This window comes from Paralichthys olivaceus, chromosome 18 (genome assembly GCF_024713975.1).
Source record: "Paralichthys olivaceus isolate ysfri-2021 chromosome 18, ASM2471397v2, whole genome shotgun sequence".
NCBI classification, from domain to species: Eukaryota; Metazoa; Chordata; class Actinopteri; order Pleuronectiformes; family Paralichthyidae; genus Paralichthys; species Paralichthys olivaceus.
This window is the reverse complement of record NC_091110.1, coordinates 10,504,681-10,527,990: the sequence shown is the minus strand read 5'-3', so window position 1 is coordinate 10,527,990 and position 23,310 is coordinate 10,504,681. Positions and strand designations below refer to the sequence as shown.

At 39.4% G+C, this 23,310-nt stretch overlaps 1 protein-coding gene across 5 annotated transcripts in view; it reads right to left on the bottom strand.

Moving 5' to 3' along the window:
• LOC109626304 (astrotactin-2) overlaps positions 1 to 23,310 on the bottom strand; it is a 261,841-nt gene that overhangs the window by 109,370 nt on the left and 129,161 nt on the right. For 4 of the 5 annotated variants that reach the window (XM_069513214.1, XM_069513215.1, XM_020082104.2 and 1 more), the window contains exons 5-7: positions 17,037 to 17,144; positions 14,204 to 14,350; positions 8,772 to 8,939 (exon numbers count right to left, since the gene is read on the bottom strand). In XM_069513214.1, the coding sequence (XP_069369315.1) occupies positions 8,772 to 8,939; positions 14,204 to 14,350; positions 17,037 to 17,144 (423 nt within the window). The remainder of the gene's footprint in view (positions 1 to 8,771; positions 8,940 to 14,203; positions 14,351 to 17,036; positions 17,145 to 23,310) is intronic. The other variant, XM_069513213.1, reaches the window with a different exon arrangement.

Here is a 23,310-nt window from a genome sequence, read left to right as displayed (position 1 = left end):
TTATATCCCTGTGGTGATGGCTTGGTAATACTTGCCTTGCTTTGGGTTAAGGAACAACCACACAATTGGAAACAGAGTAAGATTCATTTAACCAAATTTTGTTGACCCATCCACCCACCCTAACCTCCTCCCTCCGCTGAGCCTGTGGCTTTATAACTTCACTCTGTTTCTTCCTTTTGCTCCCGAGAGAAAGAAACGATTCATAATTGCTGCAGCCACAAGAAGACTTTTAATGCTGGTGGGGATTTTCATAGTTTCTATGCTCACAGGCACACAACATGTGTCCTCTTCATGCTGCAGACAAGCACAGCTACATGTGCATACAAAACACGTACACCACCATTCCCCACTGCTGCTCATTACATACACATATAACCTAGTTATAATTAATTCCTCCTGACTGCCAGAGGCAGTGTTTAGTAAAATCTATCTTGAGCATGTGCATTCAGGTCACATGTTACCAGTTATTCTCTGTCACACACGCACACCTTTCCCCTTTTGGTCTGCCAGGGGCTGGAATTGGCATTTTCATTAGCAGCCTGCCAGTGGTGAGGCTAACAATAGTGACCCAACTTGAGATTTGTTCCCCTACACATTTAAAGGGAGGGATTCACATAGCAAATGCTGATTTGCTTGTGAAAATGCCTGACTGCACCTCTGATTAATTAAGAGACTGGAGCAGGCTGAATCCAGGAGCAACACAGACAGGAATCTGGACAGGACAGTGCCGGCTGCTGACACAAGTTATACTTCGCTTGTGTTCTTTTCTAAGAGGAAACAATCTCTGCCTAATGGTACATCGTCTCTCGGTTTAGATTTTGTCCCGTTCAGCAAACAGAGAGCTAATTTACCAGTGTTTCCTCTGCTGAACGAAATGTTAGCAAAGCAATCCAACAGTGACAGACGTGAATACCATACTTGCATTCTGTCATGTAAAGTATTTCCCTTGATGTTCCGGTACAACTATTCATATTCAAAAATATGTATTAACCACATATAGAAAGTGTGTTTATCAAACAACAGAAAGTAACAGGTCTCCCAGGTTACATGAGAAAGCACAATGGCTGGAGTTGAAAAAAACTATGTCCACCCAAAACTGAAAATTTAATTTTATCAATTAATTTGACAATTTCACTTTTAAAACATTATAATTCATCATATATATAACAAAGTATGAACAAAAATACATTGTATGAAGCTAAAAAAATATATAATAACACTGACACCAAGACATCACCCACGGTTGATTAAAACATAGCGTGACTCACATATGTCTGATTGCTGTATGCTATATGATGCCCTGCACTGCAGCAGGTATATTGTTGAATGTCTGTTTCCTCTGGTAAACAAAATATCAAATACCGAAGAAAGCTAAGCAATACCTGTGAAATGACTAATTCACAGGTAATGTGGAGCAGTAATACTACATTTAGCTGCAAACCTGTAGTTTCTGTTGCATGCTCATTAAACAAAGCAACAGGGGCGTTGGTGAAGTCAGCTGTGATGTAGGTGGTTGTAAAAAATTCTGTTTTAGTTGATCAAAACACAATCTGCATGTGGACGAGAGGCCCAACCGCAGAAGAATCGTTTCGCTTTTCAAAAAAGTACATTCTACGAGAATAAATGATTGTGTAAGATAGCACTACACGGCAATAACTGTTTGGCCCTGGAAAGGTGGAACATCAGATTATTTCAATGAAACAGCAATGTAGTTTGAGCTCTTTGTCAAAATACTGTTCAATTGCTGTGAATGAATGTGAACGTAAAGTTATTGTGATGCGTGCACTCACCACAATAACAGAGGCATTTCCATGATAGTCTGTGTACATTCATGAGCGTCCCCTTCACTACATGTTGTCTGCAATCATGTCCTTGCCATGCACAGCACATCAGAATGTGGCCATACCCTATTATTTTATATAATGTATTTCCCCACTGTTGTGTGCATCTCGACTTACTTCACCAACTGTGTTTAGCAGTTTTAACCAGTTTAGATGAACCTACCCCCCCACGGCCTAGAGCCTGTAGCAATACGTGGTTCTGCATTAATTAAAGGTGAGGCTCATTATTAATACCTACATATCAGAGTACATGCATTTGAATGTTCTTTTTTCCCTAGTCTAGGATACTGACACAAATCTGGAATAGCTTGAAACATTTTTCTTTTGTTTAGTTTTTCTCTGATTCTTACTTAATATCATCATTAGTACCATTGTATCATCACTGTAACCAATTTGGTTCATATCTGTGTGTGTGAGTCATTAGTGCATCTTCCTTTAACAAGTATATAGATGTTGTGTTGTGCTTTGATTATCATGTTGACTACAATGGATTTCGAAGGGCACTGGGTAGTGATAATCAAAGCAGGAGCAATAAGCTCTTTGCAGGTAGCTATTTTGGAAAGTCACTGAACCAGAAGTTTCTGTCTTAGCTTGAGCTTTGATCATGAGCAAAAAGCAAACCTGTCCCCTCTTCTCTCAACTTGGCTCTCAAGACGCTCCCCGGTCTCATCTCAGCTCCTGTGATGTTGCAGTACTAGCAAAAGGTCAATACCATGCAAAAATGTACAGGTATAAATAATTCAGTGCAACTTCACAAAATACAGCCGGCCACTTATTGGCACTGACAGATTGCCTTTATCACATGAATCAGATTTTAGAGAGGCTGGTTAGAATCTGACACCCCTTGTTTAAAAAGTGTCTTTACTTAATAAATTCACAATGCAGAGCCTTGGGAGCCGATGGGAGGAAGCAGTTATGGCACAGAAATTAAGTGTGCATAATTGATTTCCATATGCAGCTTACACATTAATCTCTACAAACAGATTGTACATGTGGATATACAGAGTCTGTAGGCGAGGGACAAGATTTAGTGGCCAGAAGCCTTCTGGTTTCCTTTTCTTTTGACCAATCATGTTTGAGCAGGTTCCAGGCCCCCGCAGGTAAACAGTGCATGTGGAGAGCAGAAGATGTCAAACACATTGATCGAACCTGCACTCATACACAGACAGCTGCTATCGCAGTTTGTGTTTTCTGGAGAAAAGTTCAACTTGTGTGATAAAAGAAACTAGTTGTGCCTAAATAAAATATTGAAAAAAAGTAATGCATGCACAATTTCTATGTGCGATGCAAACAGGCTTGGCCAGCCTTTAATTTTTGATGAGACTTTAGCGAGTTGGGACGATGTAAAAACCTGGAATATTGATGGTTGGCTGTGGAAACAGTTAGTTTACAGGCACACCTATTTATCTGTCCTCTATAAAACTGAAAACCCTAATTTTTGCCTTTAAAATACAATAAAGTCATCAGTCCTTAATCCAATAAGAGAACAATTGCAATTGTGTGCCAAAATGAAAAACAAAACTGCTCTGCACTGTCAAATCAGCTTCCTGTTCTCCCAAACTCACAGGTGCAAACATGTTCGATATGAGCAGAAGATTTCAAGGCAGCATATAAAAAACAAGACATTTGATTTCCTTCATGTATAGATATGGATTTTTAAAATTGAATTGCATTGTCATTGGCTTAATTTGTTCCTGCAGGAAAATAGAGCCCATTGAGTATGAATTTAATGACAGGTCTATGCCGTCTGTCTCTTCTAATAAATTTAATATAGAACATTCATTGTATCTGGTAGAAATAAATTAGGGCTCTGCACCAATAGAAAAAAAAATGTATAAACAATATACGATTACACCAGAAGCCCCAAAATATTACTTTTTGCCCCCAGAGGCTAATTAATCATCAGACGATAGGCAGTGAGCTCAGAGATTGGTAAATTAGTTCACAAAGCATGTCTTTCTGCACTGTCAAGAGAATACAGAGCATGCTGGTACATGTGGTATATAGTCATGAACCCCACTATATGAAGTGTTTTCCACCTTGTTTGAGATGAGGTGCACCAGCCTAGAAGCAGTTCTGCCTGTAATCTGAAATACACCTTGCAAGCAATCAGTGGAGTGCTGCAATTCCCCTTTTTGCAAAAGCATTTAGGAGAGAACCGGGCAATTAACAGGAAGAGATACGTCTGGTTGATTACACATTCCGCCGGATTAACTAACCTTTACGCAGCTCGCAAAGCATCGGTTTCGTGCAGCGGTTTCTCCTGCAGGCACATTAAAATGTTGCGGCTGAGAAGAGACTGTAGCCCTTCTTCAGAAAGCTCAATAATAAGAAGACAAAGGGTGAGAAAGAAGTAGGACGAGGAGGAGCTGTGCTGAATTACTTAATATATTGAAAAACACAACTTAAAAAAGATAAAGCTGGCAGTAAATGCACCACAAAAGGAGGGGACAGGGAGTTGTCATTGTGTGATCATTAAACCTGAACTTCACTGAGCTGCTAATGCACTATGGCAACAGCACTCCCTTTACATTCGCAGTCAGTATTTGGCTGCTGTTTGCTGGGATTCTAGTGCTGCCAATCTGCTGTGTTATTAGCTTGGACTGGTTTGGATGTGGTGGCTCATTGATTTATATATTTTTATAAGCCATATTTTCTTTTATGCCTCCTTTTATATCATTCAGTTTTAATACCGTGGGGTTCATTTAATGTCTCCAGTTGCATTACGTTTGCAAACTCAGAATTACGAGTAAATGAAAGCTGACTAGAATAAAGTCATATTATGATAAGAATAAAGTAATGATATAAAAAAATAAAGTCAATATTACAAGAATAAAGTTGTATTATTACACGATTAAAGTAATAATATAATGAGAATAAAGTTATAATAAGAATAAAGAATAAAAATAAGAATAAAGTAATGATATAAAAAAATAAAGTCAATATTACAAGAATAAAGTTGTATTATTACACGATTAAAGTAATAATATAATGAGAATAAAGTTATAATAAGAATAAAGAATAAAAATAAGAATAAAATCATAATATTTATGAAAACAGTTATTAAGAGAATAAAGTTGTAATTTAATGAGTAGAAAGAGTTATAATATTATTTATTAAATCTGATATCTTTTCTAACGTGAAACAAGTATTTCATCTGAACTGTGCTTTGAGTTCTCCTTATCGCCTCAAGTGCTGCCTTAATAAATCAGGTTGTTTCAGTTGGTTCATACCTGCATAGTAAATGTTTTCATGTATATCTGGGCCAGAGTGCATAGATACCACGGGTTCATTCACAGATTAGAAAACGATGTCGGCCTAATTTCAAGGTAATCGCCTGCGATTGGAAATGGCCATTTGAGGACAACAATTATCTAACTGCAGTCGCTTTTCTGTTACATTCAGCCAGGCATCCACACACACACACACACAACCTGTACCGTACAGCGAGGATAGTGCCGTCCTGTGTAAACACCGATATTAGATTGCCAATACAATTTGTCACTATCATGTCACCATTGTGTCCTCATTGTCCACCTCTATTTCCTTTGTGCACCAGGCCTCTGTTCTAAATTAAGAGCCACAAATGCACAAGTGGCAATCACTTGAGACCACTCTTCCTTCCTCTCCTCCTCCTATATTACCAACTGCACACTATAAATGATGTGTTTCATTATAATGATTTCTAGAATCTCAGTGTGGCTGAACAGGCAATTTTCAATTCAAGGATCATCGTGTGGGCCCAGAAAAGATGTGTCGCTGCCCTGCTGCATATTTATGCTTGTTATAACGTTGTCCTGGGGATGAAGCCGTTCTGGCCAAAGACCTTGAGCGAAGTGTGTTCTCATGTGTGTGTCTGTGTGAGTGTGTGTGTGTAACATCATGAAATAGAAGGATATAGCAGGGGTATATGTTAACACCCCAGCAGTTCCAATTCCAATTAGGTGGGGTTGGTGCAGCCAGGGACACATAAAGTCAAATGAGGAAAACAAAGGTGACTCAGGAGGTTCACGGGTCTTTATGAGGTTAGTTATGATGATAGATGGAAGTTTGCTGGAAGCCAACTATTCCTCCTTAGTATCGGTATATCTATATGACACAGGATGGATTGACCGTTAACATAACTCATAATAAGAGAGTGATAAAATGAGTCATCATGGTATAATGGCTACTTCTCTAGTTAAATGTTTTTAATATCTTGATTTAATTATAGTTACCTTCCATATAGAGGTGGTTATTATAAATCACAGGTTCATACTTTAATATCAGTTATAACAAAGCCCATGTTCCACTTCCAGTTATACAAAGCTAAATCTAAAGAACCAGCAATGGGAGCAGTTAACTCACTCCATTCATCCCCCGACCTCCATCCCAGCGGCTGAGTCGAGGAGTGAAGGTGAAAGCAGAGAAGATTGATTACCCGGGCAGAGTGATACAATGACTGGTAGTCAACAGCAGCAGTCAACCAGTACAACACTGAGGCAAAACTGAGGCATGTGATAGAGACAGAGTGTGATAATGTGGACAGTGAAATGATACCAGATTGTGATTAAAGAGCACGTGGCAAAAAAGTGCGTCTGCTGACATATCTGCGTACATCTTGAAAACTGATGGATGTGACGTCTAAATGCGTAGATTTAAAGGTGTTTATGTGTAGAATACACTATGTGTCCATACGGCATAGTATGGACAGTATGTTTGAATGAGAAATACTGCACTGAGGTTGTATGCCTCAGCCAACCATCGCAGTTCCTATCTACATAAACACTTTTTTTTCCCTGCGTCACTGAAATCTGATCAAATAATCTTTGAGTCCAAAATTTGAAGAAATTCTTGAGACTTGAGATTTCATGTTCAAGAGGCCAAAATCATATTTTGTGAGGTCACAGTGACGCTGACCTTGGACCTTAATTTCTAATCAGTTCATTCGTGAGCCAAAGTAAATATTTGTGCAAGATTTCTTTCGAGGCGTTCTTGAGAAAGCACCATCACAAGGAAAAAAAGGTTTGTGAGGTCACAGTGACGCTGACCTTTGACCACCAAATTCTAATCAGGGCATTTTGAGTCCATGTGAACATTTGTACCAAATTTAGTGAAATTCCTCCAAGGCGTTCTTGAGCTGTCGTGTTTAAAAGAATGGGACGAATGAACGTTAAAACATTATGTCTACGTCCACTTGCTGTCACCAGCTAGAAGGCATACAAAGGTACTGTAGTACCTTATACACACGTTTCACACATGACGACGCCAAAAAACTGCATGGATTAGAATCCAAGCAATGGCTGTCCTCCATAGCTCCACAGGACAAAGGGTCATGAATGATGTGTTGTGCCAATATCCACACAAGAATTATTAGGTTGGGTGATATGTAGTTTGTGGTATTTCAACAAAGTTTGAACATTTGTCTTAGGCAGCTTTTATTTGCAGTGATTTTCATGTTCAAACAAGTGTTTTTCTGTCACTTGTCATAAGTTTAAAAACCTATAAAAACATTTCTTATTCTTGAAGCCAGAGTCTCACTGCAGAGAAGGACAAATCTGCCCCTATGTGATTTACCCTTTAACATTTCCCAACCAGTGGTTTGCCATGTTGTCAGAATTGCAATAAAAGTACCTGAATTATAGAGCTGGTTTCAGGTGGGTTGTGTGTATGTGTGTGTGCATCATTGTTGAGAGCTGTTGCACAGGTACACACGTTAGAGGACAGTGACGGAAATAGAAGCTCCTTTGAAGAACACCTTTAATTTTGCTGCCGGATGAATGCGGTTGCCCTCAGGAGATACAACATACTTAGTGATCAAAAAAAAAAAAAAAAAGAAATCTTGCTGCTGAAAAGGACAGATGAAAATGGAACTAAATGGAGAGAGACAAGGAGACTAGGGGGGAAACACGAGCACTAATAAAGTGAGAATGCTGAATGTATATGGCAAATTGAATTACAACTACAACTGATCTGACAGAGCCTAAACACACAGGGACCAGCGTGCGCAAATCCACATCAGGTCAGAAACCACATACACATGTGTGCCAAGTCTATCTTTGGCATCTTCCTGTGCACCGACTGAGTTGAGTGTCTGGAGCTCTAATACATTATGCATCAGCCCTCAACATGCCCTTGACCGGGGTGACATAAATTTCACATACATTACAGATGTAATCCATTCTAATGAGCTTAGACTTTATCTTGTTGGGCACAGAATACACAGGGGAGTTACGCCAACCAGGGAAAGATAAATATCACACTGCACTCCCAGCTTTTGTTGGTATGTGTTTTAATGTCAGCACAAACAGCTGCAAAACACAATGCAAACAGACGGCCTTCTATTTGTGCGCTCGACAACCAGTCGCTTGTGAATGCTGAAGTTTTATTGGTTTTTGGGAGCAGTCTTCTGCAGACGTTTTTTTAAACTATTTACTTCTAGTATCTATGGCAGTGGAATCAGAAGGAGGCTAGTGTTGGAAAGAAGTGCACCGCAGGGCTAGGATTAGTAAGAAGTAAAGTAAATATTTGTGTGGTTTATTTCATAATGTCCAAGAACTTATTTATTTCGATAATTCAGGAAGTGAACTCCACCTCTGCATGCCTCTAATCACCTGCCACGCTGACATATATCTGGTCAACTCATCGTGCTCCAGCTCGGATTTCTCAACCCACTCTTCCTGTCATCCATTCCCTCTTCTACCTCATCCCTCCCCACATCCCTTCATCCTCTCTTTTCTCCCAAACATTCAATACCTATTGTTCAAGTTACAAAGTTGTGACTCTTAATGTATCTTCAATGTTTCTGAATTTGCTAATCTGTTGTTTCACATAATAAATAGAAAACAATACAAATATAATCAGTGAAAATACCCAACAAATAAACCCCAGGATGTACATGTACGTGTGTGTGTGTGTGTGTGTGTGTGTAAGTACTGTGTATGCACCAACCTGTTTCCTTGTCACAAATCTGCTCGCAGGGCTCAGTCGTCCTCTGGCCACAGTAGTCCCGCACCCACTGTGTGGACGAATTGGTCTGATAGTAGAGTGTAAGCTTGGCGGGGTTCAGCCAATTAGAAACATCCAGGAAGCTTCCCATACTGACCACAAAACTACTTCCTGAAAAAAAAGAAGAAAAACCAAGATAAAAAATGATTTTGTCTGAAGAAAAAAAAATACAATAAAACATTACACAAGGGCTCAGTTGTTTGGGATTTTACAAACTATTTTCATGCTTCTATTGCACAACCAATTAGAAAGCATCCCCATCCTGACCAGGCTGAATTTAAATGAGAAAATTAAGACCTATAATGTGTGTATTGATGGGATTTCCCTAGTAATTGCAGTACAGGGTCTAAAAGGCTTTCACGAGTCAGTTGGTAAACACTGTGCTCATTGACGCTGATTTACCTTTCTTTCTTATGGCTCCCAGACCAATCATTAAAGTGTGATCACTGAACAAGGTTATCCCTAATTGATGCCAATGACTTCTGTTTCCAACGGGAGCTGTGAGGAGACTGTGCCTCAGCTCTGGTGAAACCTCAGATTTGTATACAGCTATATTGTGCTTGGTCACAGAAGTTAAATTTGTGGAAAGTGTGCATCTCTGTGTCGAAGTGATTTAAAATGTATTTTTAAAAACTCTGCAAAGGCATAAGGACATTCATTTCAAGGTTAAAAATGTTTCACAAATGTATTCTGTTTCATAATGTGTAACCCTGTGATGGTGGTCTGCAGACTGGTTTTCTAAACCGAGGATTAATACTGAAGGAAAAGCTTGCTAGCAATCAAATCTGTGAGTCACAGGAAAAAAACACATTACTGGACTGATGCCCTGCAGTTACATACAAACCTCCATAGAAATATCCCACACGGAATTATTTGCTCTTACACTGTGCAATTGATAAAGAAACAAGTTTCCTCCTCTATTCTTTTTATTTCGTAGGTGCTCCAAATTCCTAATGGGAGACACATCCTCCTCTCATACACTAAAGTCACCAGCTGCTTTTTTTCATTGGCACTGGGGTGGTCTGAGTCACAAAGAGTTTCACAAAATACATTTTATTTTCTCACTATAACGTCAGTGCTGTCTGGTCCTCAATAGCACTGATTGTAGCCATCATTCTGTTGCACATATAGTATAGACTAAAAAATAAAATAGGCATAGGGGAAAAATAGGGAACCTCTAGCAATCAATTACTTCGATTCAGCTGCTCGAAAAACTCAAAAATAACATTTTGTGCAATAAATAAAATAACTTAAAGTAGTGGACTAACACGTCCTTCAGAATCATCCCACTTGGTTGAATGCATGCATGGTCAGGGTCAAGGAAACACACAAAGGTGTAACGTGATATTGCTTACAAGCATCATGGGGACTGTCGGGAAAAGGAGAGAAGACGTAGCGTGTTGCTCTTTCAAAGAGAAACAGACAAGAGATAATTCTTTAGATAACAAGCATGTCCAGTTTGGGCAGATGCAGTCGCAATAAAGAAAAAAAGCCAATGTCAAGCATCATTACAGCGGAGAACGTGCAACTGAACTTAATGAGTTGTAGAGACAAATGTGATTGGATAAAGTTCTTCGGCCGAGTTTGTGTGTCCAACAAGAATCCTTCACAGGACCACATTTTGTCAGGTGAGGGAGCTAATGGCTAAAAGGCTAAGAACTCTATTGAGAAGTAGGATTTTATAGCTGCTAGAAAACTGAACATACCCAAAATTGTCCAAGTGTCAGTTTGTGTCAAAGAACCATTGCAGAGTGGATTGCTGATATAAAACACTAGATATTTTAACAAGACAGTGAAAAAAATAAAATAAAGGACAGAACAATACATTTCCAGTTCATCTCTCTGACCTTCGATGTAACAACAGACAAACAACTCACTGCACTGAGTAGAGTTTGATATAAAGGAGGAACTACTGCTTTTAGAAGGCAAACATGGCTCCACCAGGTTAGGATTTGTTTTGGCTAAAACCAGCTGTGAGTATCATCATCACTACCAATTGACATCACACGCCTCGGAAATGAGAAGCAGATCCAGCAGTCTAATAGAGGTTAGCGTGATTTATGTGCTCAATAATCCAGCAGGGCCCTCGAAGGATGTTGTAAAAATGAAAATGACCCTTCATGGGAAAAAGGTCCCCACCCCCTGGACTAAAAGCTGAAGCTGAAGCCCATCTACCTCCTATGGTGAAGTCATACATGAATTATCTATAAAGTATTAACTAAAATGGAACAGGTGATAAAGAAACACTGGTTTAGGTAGTTCAAATGTAGAAAATAAATGCATTCTTATTTTTTTAAACACACACACACACACACACACACGTGAAACTGTGAAAAAGCCGCTCGAGTGATTGTGGGTAGAGATCCCAAATTCCTGGAGTCTCCACAGCTTTTCCTGCAAACGGCCAGTGTGTGTTCTTACGTTAGGGCCAAATCCTCGAGTGTGCAGGAGGCTTTATGAAACAACACTCAGCAGATCCAGATTTTTATTTTGATCCACAACAAATTTTACAAAGTCATAAATTCCACCTCGTAAATATAAATAATTTATAGCAACAATGCAGAATGTCCTGCACTCAAATTTTATGGATTCTTTCTTGGCCCAGGTCTCATCCTTCCACCAAGTTTCATGGAAATCTGTTGTTTTTGTGTAGTCGTGCTTACAAACAACAACAACACCAAATGGACGGGGGTGAAAACATTACCTCCTTAGCGGAGGCAATACGCTTGGAGTGATGTTGACTTGACAGCCCCGCTCCTCCCCTGCTATCCACTTCCTCCCGCTACCTACCTTCACATTAATTTCTGTGTTTTCGCTTTTCTCTCCCGTCTCCTGCCACATCTCATCTGTCTACTCGTCACCCATGTTGAGTTTGCTGCTCATGCAGATGCCCGACCTCATCACCTGCCTCCCATCACTCATTATTCCTCCAGCACACAGAGCATTTCACAAGAGGTGGCTCACACGTCTTGTATGTCAGATTGATACTGTATGTGCTGCCCTGCGGCGGTGTTGCTCTACTACTTTTTTATTGCCTCTCTATTCCTGACTCAACTTATTCCGTGCACTGGTTTGCCAGGATTCGTCGGGTTTGTTTATCTGTTGGATTTGTTTGTTTGTTTGTTCCGACTGCCTGCCTGCTGCCGACTGTACGCCTGCCAGACTACTGTGTTAAGCCACCTTTTATCACATCTGCTCTGCCTCAGGTGTCGGCTTTTTCTGAGTCCCATTGCAGTGCACACACGGCGCAGAATTAGCAGAGGAGCAACAAAAGTAAGTCGAAAAAGCAGTTTAAAGCCCCATCAAACTGCACTTTTATCACAATTAAAAAAGAAGGAAAATGATGGAAATTTAAATGCTTAAAAAGTTGGTTACATTTGTTATCAAACCTTTTGTAGTTTGTCTAAGCCTTTTTAGGCTGGGTGCAGAATGTGTATGACACACTATATAATAAATCTAAATAAAGTTTGTCTTGGTGGAGGCCCTAAATGTAAAAGCATGGGGGGGTCATCAAAATGAGGCTAGGGCACTCTCTGCTACAAAACCATCATAACTGGAATGAGCGTCAGGTCACAGGACAGCTCGAGGCACCTCCAAAACTTTAAATGTCACTTTTGTGTCTGAGTGGAAACTTTGCCTCGGATGGTGGCAGAGGAAAAGTCAGAAGCAGCAACATGAATCAATAACCATTCTACAGAAACTAAACATTACATTTACCAGCGCTTAGATTATATTCATATGTAAATATATTATTAAAGGTGTTCAGATTTACAGTACATTAGTTATAGAAGATACAGTCTAAACTTTTCTGTACATTTCCATTTCTATTGTGTGTCCGCTGGCACACAAACTGTGGAAGGGTGTGGGCGGACTAGAAATGAGGCCCCTACGGCAAGAGCACCTGATCGACTGATATGTGAATGCTCAGCTTTCAGAGATATGGCGATCATTAGCTAAATTGCCTCGGCTCTTCACTCCCTCTTACTTCACTTAACTCCTTGCCTATTTTTTCCACCCCCCCAAACCTCTCTGCTGCCGGTGAGGTTTATACCGCACTATCAATACATACACCCAATCTACAACAATTCAATAGTCAGAAAAGATTTTTATAGAGACTCAGATGTGCAGCTTTTGCAAATATATGTATTTTTGAAATCATTGTGACTTTGAGGCATGTAGCTTGTATATGAGCTTGTTAGGTGGTAAACATGAAAAGGGAATAAACCTTGAGCGGTGGTTGAATAAAAAGTTTGAAGATTGAAAAAGTGCAAACCATAAAAGGGTTTAGTATTCCAATGTGCAGCGTGCACTCTCAACAATTCTGCACATCGAAAGCTCTCACTGCAAAAACAAAAAAGGCCAATGTGTTTTGAAAACACCGCTCTTCATCAGTCTGATGGCTAAAAATATCACTCAGTTGTTTGCAGCGGTGATAAATCATCTTTGTTTTCATTCGGAGCTTTCACACCGTCGGCTTTATTGTGCCGATTCGTGCCCTTTGTTTCTTGGTCCTAGGGAATAAGTTACTATTTTGTTGGATGGACGTGTGTCTTTTGTACTTCGTCAGTCGAGCAGAGAGGATGTTTTATACTGAAAAGCATGCAAATTGACAACCACAAACCACGGTTGAAGGGGTAGATATTTTACTGTGACCCATTTGTAAATAGAAAGAGGGGAAGCATGCTGAGCTGCTCCCTGCTCCATTAGCTGTTGCTCCTCAAAGTAGAAACCATGGAAATGAAGAGCATGGAGCTATAGTCATCCCCACTGTACGTTGCTGAGAAACAACTCCATTCCATTATGCCACACACACACACTGGATTGTTGCTACTGTAAATCATTAAACATTTTAACACTAAACATGTGAATTGATTAAAGGGACAGATCCAGGTTTTTTAGCAATTTTCATTAACATGTCGAGAGAGGGTTTTAATCAGATTGCTTGTTATTTTTGCAGGATTAGGCAAAAACTGCACAACCGATTTCTATTCAGTTTTGTGGAGGGGTGTGGCATAACCCAATAAAGACCCATTTTTTCACTTTCTGTAACATTGATGGTTCTGTATCTGTGACTTAATAAATAAATAAATACTGGGTCTGTCTTTTTAAATTGATCCACATTAAACTTTAATGGGTTCCCTGCTGGTCTATGCCTCATCTCTCCATCATGTTTGATTGAAATCAGTTTCGTATGCTTTGTGTAATCCTACTGACATTATAAACAAACAGATGGGGTAAAACATAACCCCCTTGGTTGAGGTATTATTACAAAATGCAAAACCAAAATCATTGAAAGCACACAGGGCTCAAAAGGGCAAAAGTGAGATTTTGTTTCTAGATATTCTGCCAAGGTCTAATGAATGTGTTGCACTTACCATCCGCAACAAAATGCTCAGGCACATGGAGGGTAACCTTGACAGTGAGGGGGCAGGAATCCTGCGTAGCATAGACAATGGCAATGACACATGTGCTGATGGTGATCAACGTCAGGGTGACCTTATTTAGAGGGCTGTGTGGGTGGCCTAAAGGTAGAGAAAGAGAAAAAAAGAAATAAAGGTGAGCAGTTTTACAGTTTTACCCTTTTGTTTTGATCAGAGTGTAAAACAGATGACTGTATTTGAAAATCCTTGACAGACAATGACAGCTTCTAACTTTTAGCACACAGCCGCATAAGAAACACTGACATAGGACAGTCACCTCAGACTAAATCATCCACTTTAGTGCCATGTTCTGCTCACAGTGCAACATCCAGCTCTTCCTGAATCCTTGAAAATGCAGTTAATTGCTTTCGTGATTTATGAATCTCAACCTCGGTTCAAGTTTGGCATGAGTAAGTAAAAGATGACTTAGAATACCCAAGTCCAGGATCATTTCCCGGTGTGATATATGAGCTTATTGCCAGTGACACTGTAATAGATTGGATGTTTTGGTTGCCCTTTGGCTCTGGCAGGTCTCCCCATTTCCAAGCTGGGATATAGGGAATAAAATGAGCCGCTTAACCTCTGTCTCCTGATATTTATCATGGGGAATGAAGTCAGTGTGCTGAGAGGAGGATTACTGGAGTATAAGTGTGGTACGGTGCTGGATTGGTGACGATTCCACTAGATTTTAACTGTTACACATGTTCTGGTGATGTTGAACAAATCACACAATGTTTCAGAATCCGCAGGCTGCAGGAAATAAGGGAGCAGTTACTTGGAGTAGAGCTGGTCCATGTGCACCATGAACTGTGTGGAAGATAGTAGTAACAGTGAGTATAGTGAATAAATGTCCCACGTGCTGAGAAGACTTATGTTACTACTACTAATAGATAGGCTATAGAGACAGATGTTTCTTCTACTGACTAGTAGTTCTACTAGCGTTAGAACTGCAAAGTTTAATCATGAACCCCCTATATTCCTCGTGACAGGAGTGTCCAGGGAAATCTTGACTGGAGTTTGGAAATTGGAAGATGCAGCTCAAGGTCAAAAGCAGGCAAAGGTAGGATAATGAATCCGTATGTACCATATCACACGTCTACCACTGTCACAATATTGTGAAGGGGCAGGAACAACAGCTGTGTGCAGCAAAAATGGAAGAGCAGCTAATCCCTTTTGGGAGTGGGTGGTGTCACTGGGTGTGTGCAGGGGGCCCTCAATTACTATAAAAGCCTACTGAGTAGACAAAAGCATGGACGCTCACGATGGCAAACACGTACTATATGGCCACAAACCAAACACCTATAGTCTGTGCCGTGTGAGCAATGGACATGAAGACAAACGCAGTACATCAATAAATGTAAAGCTTACGTTTAAATCTCTTCCCTTCATTTTCCTCTGTTCGTCTTCTAAAGAGAGACCAGCCACTTTACATGGGCTGTAATTTTAACGCTGATCACAATCATTGGCTTTATGTCTCCTCAAGCCGTCTGCCCACAAGGCTTTTTCTAATAAAATCTAAGAGTCCATTTAAACAGGAACCTACAGTTTAGACAAGGATCTTACCATCTCTAACAATACACCCAAGCCCTTTCTATTTTTGTTATCTTTATTTGTGAGCAATCAGCCATTTCCTGTGATTAATAAGATACTAAAAGATACTGTACAGTTTGTTGCACGGATCAAAATTTATGAGATTCAATTTATTGAAGCCTTGAGAATTTATTGAGTCAAGGAGAGCCCAGGTTAGAGAGCCAGTTATTTAAACTGAAAGGTACTTAAACACAGCAGATTTCTGTCTGAAGTCCTGATCCAAGAACTTGAAAAGAGGTTAAATATCCGTATTCTGAAAGTCATCAATCAATTTGTTTAATTTAATGGTTGACTTTTAACTGAAGTTAACACTTTGTCACCCTTTTAAAAATATAATTCCTTTCACTGAATCATTTCTTGAATAATTCTTGCAGAGATGAGAGAATTTTCTTTATTTACATATTAAAGCCTAAAACAAGTGCCCCGGGTTACCAAGCGACCTGTCCCCGATGTTCAAATTCAGGCAGAATTTTCTTTTTTGGCACAAAGAACACTAAAAGCTGTGTCATGTTTCCTTTACTACATTCTTTCTTCGAATGAGGTTAGAAAACATCTTAAGTCGTAATATGTTGATCTAATGCGTAAAACCGATATCGGAAAAAGTTGCAGACATCATGATTGCAAAAATTTTTTCCCATACCCGAATTGACCAAAACAAATTGATTTCCATTATTTTTCAATCACCCCATAGGAACTTCAACGTGAACACATGCAGTCTCAGTCCCTGTATTTCATTTCCTTGGTCACACAAATCTGCACAGACTTCACTATCACACATCAGACTGTGGGAAGTGACGTTGAAGTCATGTTTCCCATCAAAGTTATTTGACTCATATTCGCTTATCACCCAGCCTCCATTTACATCAGCTCATATATCTGCTTTGAGTGTCATTGCCATGGAACGGCACTTTATACCCCACAGGGAACATGCGTTACTCCTTCCTACTCCCATCTATTGGGGACAATTCCAGAAATGCCTCATTTCACTCAGCTATAGGCCACCATTCCATTGTTCATTCTCAATTAGGGTAAAATTGGAAATGATTAGTTTTTCAGAATGTTTAATTGTATTTTATTTGTTTTTTTACTTTACGGCCCTCACAGCAGTGTGCATTGGATAAGAGGGCTCCCCCTTGTGCAAGTTAATGTTGCACATCTGAACCAATACACAAAGAAGTAGACGTGTATTTCTGCTGACCTTTGCCGCGTCTCCGTCCTCTGTGCTGCTCTGTGTAAAACTTCATTTGGCTGTCATCTTCAGGCTCCGACCCTGATTCCCCTTGAGGACCAAACACACCTCCAGTTGCTGGCAGAGAGACGATAAGAGTGAAAAAAGGAGAAATAAATCAAAAGGAGAATCGATCAATCGAGGAATAAACTCTAAGAACTATGTATATAGGTTATTCAAACATTGGTAATCATGGTTGTTATGATTACTGGAGTGCAGTGGCACAAAAGGGATTAAGTGCACTTAAAACTGGGGCACTTCCTTCACTTAATGAGAAAATAATTCTGTTTCCTGTGTGGTTTTTTTTCATTGTTGCTGTTTTAATTTTGCATATATTGAGGTTGCAGGGGATCATGTGTACACACAATAAAACTGTCATAGCAATTCTTTGCCTGGCTCAAATCACGTCGTCTCAGTTTCATTGGTTTTATTTTATATGTTTTATTCATGCTCTGTTTTTTTATATATGTATTTGCATTGTTTTATTTTCCTGTTCAGCACTTTTGTAATATACTGAACTTGCGTGTACGATTGTGTGCACGTCTGCATTCGAGTCAGAGTGAGAGCAAGGACAAGGCTGTGAGAGTTAAGAGGCTTTCTTTGTGCTGAATTTCCACTGCAACATCACTACCCACATTCCTGTGAAATTCATAGGAGCTGCCACAAAGTGATAATTGTCAGGAATTTGCAAAGTGTTGCTGTAAATCACTGCAGGATAAACACATTATCTAAAATTATCTACTTTATAGCTGCAGTTTGATACCTCATATACAGTTAATAATCCATCAGGAAGTGAATGCATGATATTTCTAATGACGTTATGCATAGAACTTTATGGATGCACATGTGTTTTGCTTGTATAATCCCAAGGATCACAGTGATTACGCTTCCTAATCTCCCTGAGTGGAAACAGGATAAAGGACAGAAAGAAAATCAATGTTTTTTTTCTTTTCACTTGGTCATGAGGGAGCACCTGAAACTACAAATGAAAATACAAAAACACGGAAAATAGAAAATGCACAATGGAGATGGTGTGCTGTGTCGATACCCGGATCCATATGACATATTATCTTCTAAAAGGGGCTAAATTACCCTGACAGTGATGATAATAGGTCACGACTACAATGAAGACACACTTGAATGGTCTTGGTGTTTTTATGGAACATCATGATCATGAAAATACAGTGAACTTGTTTGAGAGCTGCCATTTTTTAAACTTTTTTAAAGTTTATCTGAGTCCAAGTCAGTTCAGAGCATATTTGTCGAGTGAGGCGAAGGATAAGGAAGGATAATATTTGACCAAAAATTTAAACCACCACAGACAGTGTTATGATCATAACAGTATTTCTATGCATGGTTCAAAAACTACAACACTCAACACTGATCTATAGCATCTCATACCGCTGACTGCAAATATCGACACATTGAAAATGGGAGATGTCATTTCAAGGTCCTGCGTTTCCACCAGGGGGCTGCAGCCATTCACAATAATACCATAACAACACAACTAGACAAGGACAGCACAGTTGTTTTCATTATTTCAACTTTATGCAGTTGAAGCTGCTCAAAACTATTGTTAGGAAGGCATTCTTTAGCCTGCATTACCCACCACCCCCATTTTGCACTTGTCACTTTTATCTTGTGTATTTTATTTATTTATTATTTCTTGTATAGTTGTTTTTTCCCCCTTTGGCATGTTTGTAAAGTACTTTGGCTCAGATCCTGTTTTCAACTCGACATTAGGAGGGTGAAGTTACAAAGCTACAAAGATTGAGCAGAAACAAAAATACAAACCCAAGATGAATATATCAAACGCCAGATCAAGACTGTATTTAAAGTTTAAAAGTTAGAAAAACCTAGAGGCAACCAACATAACAGTCGAGGCGAGCTGCGTGCTCTGGAGCATGTGCAGACAGGGGAGATTGTTTCAGTCATTGGTGAGAATGTACTGAATGTACTGACTTTACTGCCGACAGTGAACATGATGACATGGGTGAGCTTTTCAGGGTCAGAAGTGAATGGTTACCACACATTTTCAGAAATGTATCTGAGCTGGCGCACTCACGCAGAGGCAAATCAATAAGTAACAAAAAGTAGTTTAAGTCTGCAGCTCAGGAAACTTTGAATACAGCCAGGTACTACACATAACAGATACTCTGCCAGCTTGTTTTTATTCACCCTAAAACTTGTTCTTTTCTTCTGAAACTTATGCAGAGTTTATTAACAAGCCAGAGATGGTGCAACATATTTTTTTTCATTCTCGTTCACAGTCATAATTTCTGGGCAAACGCTGAGCGGTTGAGATACTTCATAAACATTATGTCATAACTCGCGATCATTTGTCTTTGCCATACATATTTTAGGCATAATTAAAAGTTCTATTAAGTTGTGTAAAAAAAAGAAAAAGAAAAGAAAAAGTGAGTACAGAAAGCTTTCGTCATTCGTTCGGTCTGTTGCCCTTAAACAGGTCGAGAGTCAAGTTGGATCTGGAGTGCGAGAGTCTGCTGGAGTGAAATCGAACCAATGTGCTGTAAAATTGGTTCTGAATTTATGCATCGTGTTAGAACATGCCCAAGAGAAGTGGTGGATGGAAATACAGGCAGATGGAAGAAGTGAGACAGAAACTGAAAATCTCACAATGTCAAAACCAGAATTACCGCGCTGTGGTTGTATGCATCTGCCAACCACTGCAATTTCACTTGACATGCATTTTTATTTCAGATTCATATGTGGTCAACGTGCCCTTCGACCTTTCCATGCTTCAGATTTACAGATAAGGGGGTTTGTAAATCTTGTAGTAAAGTATGTATTGCTTGCAAAACCTTGGTCATCCTCAACATTCGAGAAGGCCTCACTGTTTATAAAGGGCCGACGTATCTCAGATGTAACTGGGGTCATGGAAGGCTGTGAAATGAGATCAAACTGCCCTTAACCTCAGCGTATTGCTAGTGAGGAGAGGCAAGGATGCAATTTGATCCTTGCAGTATAGCTGTGATGAAATAAATGTGCGGATTACACGTTCAGTTTAGCAAACACCACAAATGACTTATTTAAGCTATGTTCTTCAACCCCTAACCCCCGAAAAGAGAAAAACTTGATGAAATGAATTCAGACCAAAATGACCTTGCGCTGCAAAAATGTCCTCCACTCTCAAAGTCCGTCACAGATGCAACGTCAGCTACCATTTATGCTCTTATTACACTGTACATGTTCAAAACACTACAATAATCAGCCTTCCTTTAAATTAAATTTAAAATAAGAGCGTCTGGTTTACTGACACATTAATTACATGACGAGAGACTGTGACTGCATTATAGCTTATAGGTCATTTTGTAAAGATGTGGTAACACTGATACCTGAAAAACGAGGCCAAATTGACTGAAGTTAGAATTTAACATAAAAAGATGATAATATGTTCTTAAATCACCAGTCTGAATAATCACATGGACATTTTATATGAAAAACAGACAGAAGGGGGAATAGAGAAAATGGCTTGTTATCTAAAAGAAACTCGAACAAACTGTAAATGGATTATCAAGAGAGAACAATTGCCGTCGTGCATTCACAGCTCAGTGAACATCAAAATCAATTTCAATTTAACAAATACACACTCAACTCTCTGAACCCTCTTTGGTTTTTGTCATAAAATGGGGTCAGATTTAGCTTTTTCTTTATTGCTCCTTTTTTTTCCTGTGTGAGGCTGCCGTTCTCTTTTGTTGTTCAATGCTGCATCTTTGCACACTTTCTATTATGCATTCACTTTTTTTTTTTTTTGCTCTGCTTGACATTTCAACAGAAAGCTGGCCAATTATTTTCATTCTCCCATCACGACCTTCTTTTAAACGGACCCAAATTTCTGTACATCTTTGTGAGTGGCTCAAAGCACGGTAAATCAAGGGAAATATAAATTCAACAAGACTTCCTGTCATTTCCTTCAAATACATATGCATAAAGGAGAGAGTAACATTTCATGGATCATACAAAAGGTTAGGTGACAAGCACTGTGTGTGTGTGTGCGTTCATGTGTGTGCGTGCGTGCATGTGTGTGCGTGCATGTGTGTGACAGGTGAATTGTGCTTCCAGGCAAAGGCACGGGTTTGATAAATAACCCACACAAGAATAAGTCTGAAACAAGGCGCAAAAGTCTTTAGAAATCAGGCCTCAGGTCTTTTTTATTTCACTGCTTTTTTTCCTCTTTTCACATTTCTTTCTGGTTTCAGTTTGTTTTTTTCCGTCTCCATCTTGCTCTGCTCTCCCTTAGCAGTAATACCTTAAAAATCAAGTCCCATGAAAATATCCACATCCAGAACAAACCACTGAGGCCAAACTACATCATGCTGGTACCAAACATTTCCGTCATAACCATCTCATTTTTGCTGGATCATTTAATAACTGTTGTTTTGTTACAAAACAGTGTATACAACCAACACACTAATTGTATCACTTAAAAACGTATCTACATATCTTTATCTACAATTGTGTCATAATCTTGAATCCATATTTTGGAATGGTGCAATACTTAATCGTTACAGTCACCAGAGAAGGCTGTGACCTTTCATCCCAGTTCCACCAAACCATAAAATATATATCAATGCATAATTCCAATCTTGTTATATGTTATTTGTGTGGCACAAAATCACAACATCCATCATGACATTTTATACCGTATGGTCAAGAACTCTCATTCCCACAATGAACACGTACTCGACGACCGCGGAACATGAAGAAACTTGTTCGAGATAAATGGCAAAAAGGAAATAAGAATTGGAGAAGAGAAAAAATGAAAAGGAGAGAGCAGATATGAAAGAAAGCTTTGTAGACTAAACCAGAACAAGATGTCACAATTATGTACTGAAGCAAGACTAATGTAATTTGTTGTTGGGGATTAAGAGCACTTCAAATGGAGCAGCTCGATGGAGTCTGTTATTCTCAACAAAGTGGTTTCTGAGTCTAGGCAGCCAATAATATCTATGTTTGGTGAAACTCTGCCAATACAACTGTCTCCAAAACCAACCAAGCTATAACAAGTAGATTATTACCGCAGCAAATGGAAATGTACAAGGTACCTGTTTTAGGGGCTGCAGATCAGGAGACAATCTTTAAACTGTAAAGACTATTGTATTATTTATCTTGTCAGTTGTAGAAAAACAGGAGACAGAAAAATTTATCAGTTAATTGAGAATTAAGCAACAGAATCCTCATAAATCAAAATAAACCAACTCTAAAAAAAACTATCAGGGCAACCCCACATGATATCAAACTGTATTTCACTTAAACACACAGCTTTGAAGATATTCTGTGCAGTTTCACACAGATGTAGAAGAACTGGATCCTCATGCAGCTCTTTGACCGTCTACAGTAGAAGTTTCAGGTTGATCAACCATTGTTGCCTTCAGGCTGTTGACTGAGTGAACCCGCATGATCCAAACCAGCCATGACTGGGATGGAAAGACAAGCAGCGCTGTGAACGACTGCTTGAACGACTGCTTGAACGACTGCTTGAACCTGGTTAATAGCAAAAGTAAAAAACATATTTACTGAACTAAGACATAAAAATAAATCAACCAAATATATAAATCAGAAACTATATGTACAGGTGAGTTATGTGCTAGGGACTGACTGGTAAGTACATGAGTGTGTGGCTGAAATGCTTCCGTATGGATCGTACAATAAATTATGTAGAGGTTGGTACAGAACAGCACTCAATGGATTGAGCTGCAAGGACACACTCCTCAAACACATATGTTTGTCGACATAGGTGCTTGAAGCTGCATCTGAAAAACAGCCGTTATTCATAATGTATGTCGTTTTAATGTGCTTTAAAAACTCTGCTGACCGGACATTCTTTGTTTTAAGTGTGACAAACAAGATCCATCTTTTTAACGCCCACATAATTACAGAGCCTTGTTATTCAATAAAAGGTGTGTGGAGGTGTGACAGTTGTGGGAGGGAAGACCTGTCACAGGTCAGGGTGTGTGTGTCGCTGAGAAAATAAGAAAATAGTAAACAAAGGTCAGCGTCTGCAGCCGATTCTGCATCCACTAATATTCAATATATGTTGACAGGTGATTTGTGCATTTGCTTTTGTGCTCATTAATTTTATATTTGCATGTGTGCGTACTCAGCTCCCGTTTGCACATATGCGCATGAGATTTTGACGACTGTCGCAATTTAAGCTCAACCTCGGTGACTTCTCAGATGCTCTTAGCAAGACCAATCGCCTCGACTTACGGCAGCCAGACTC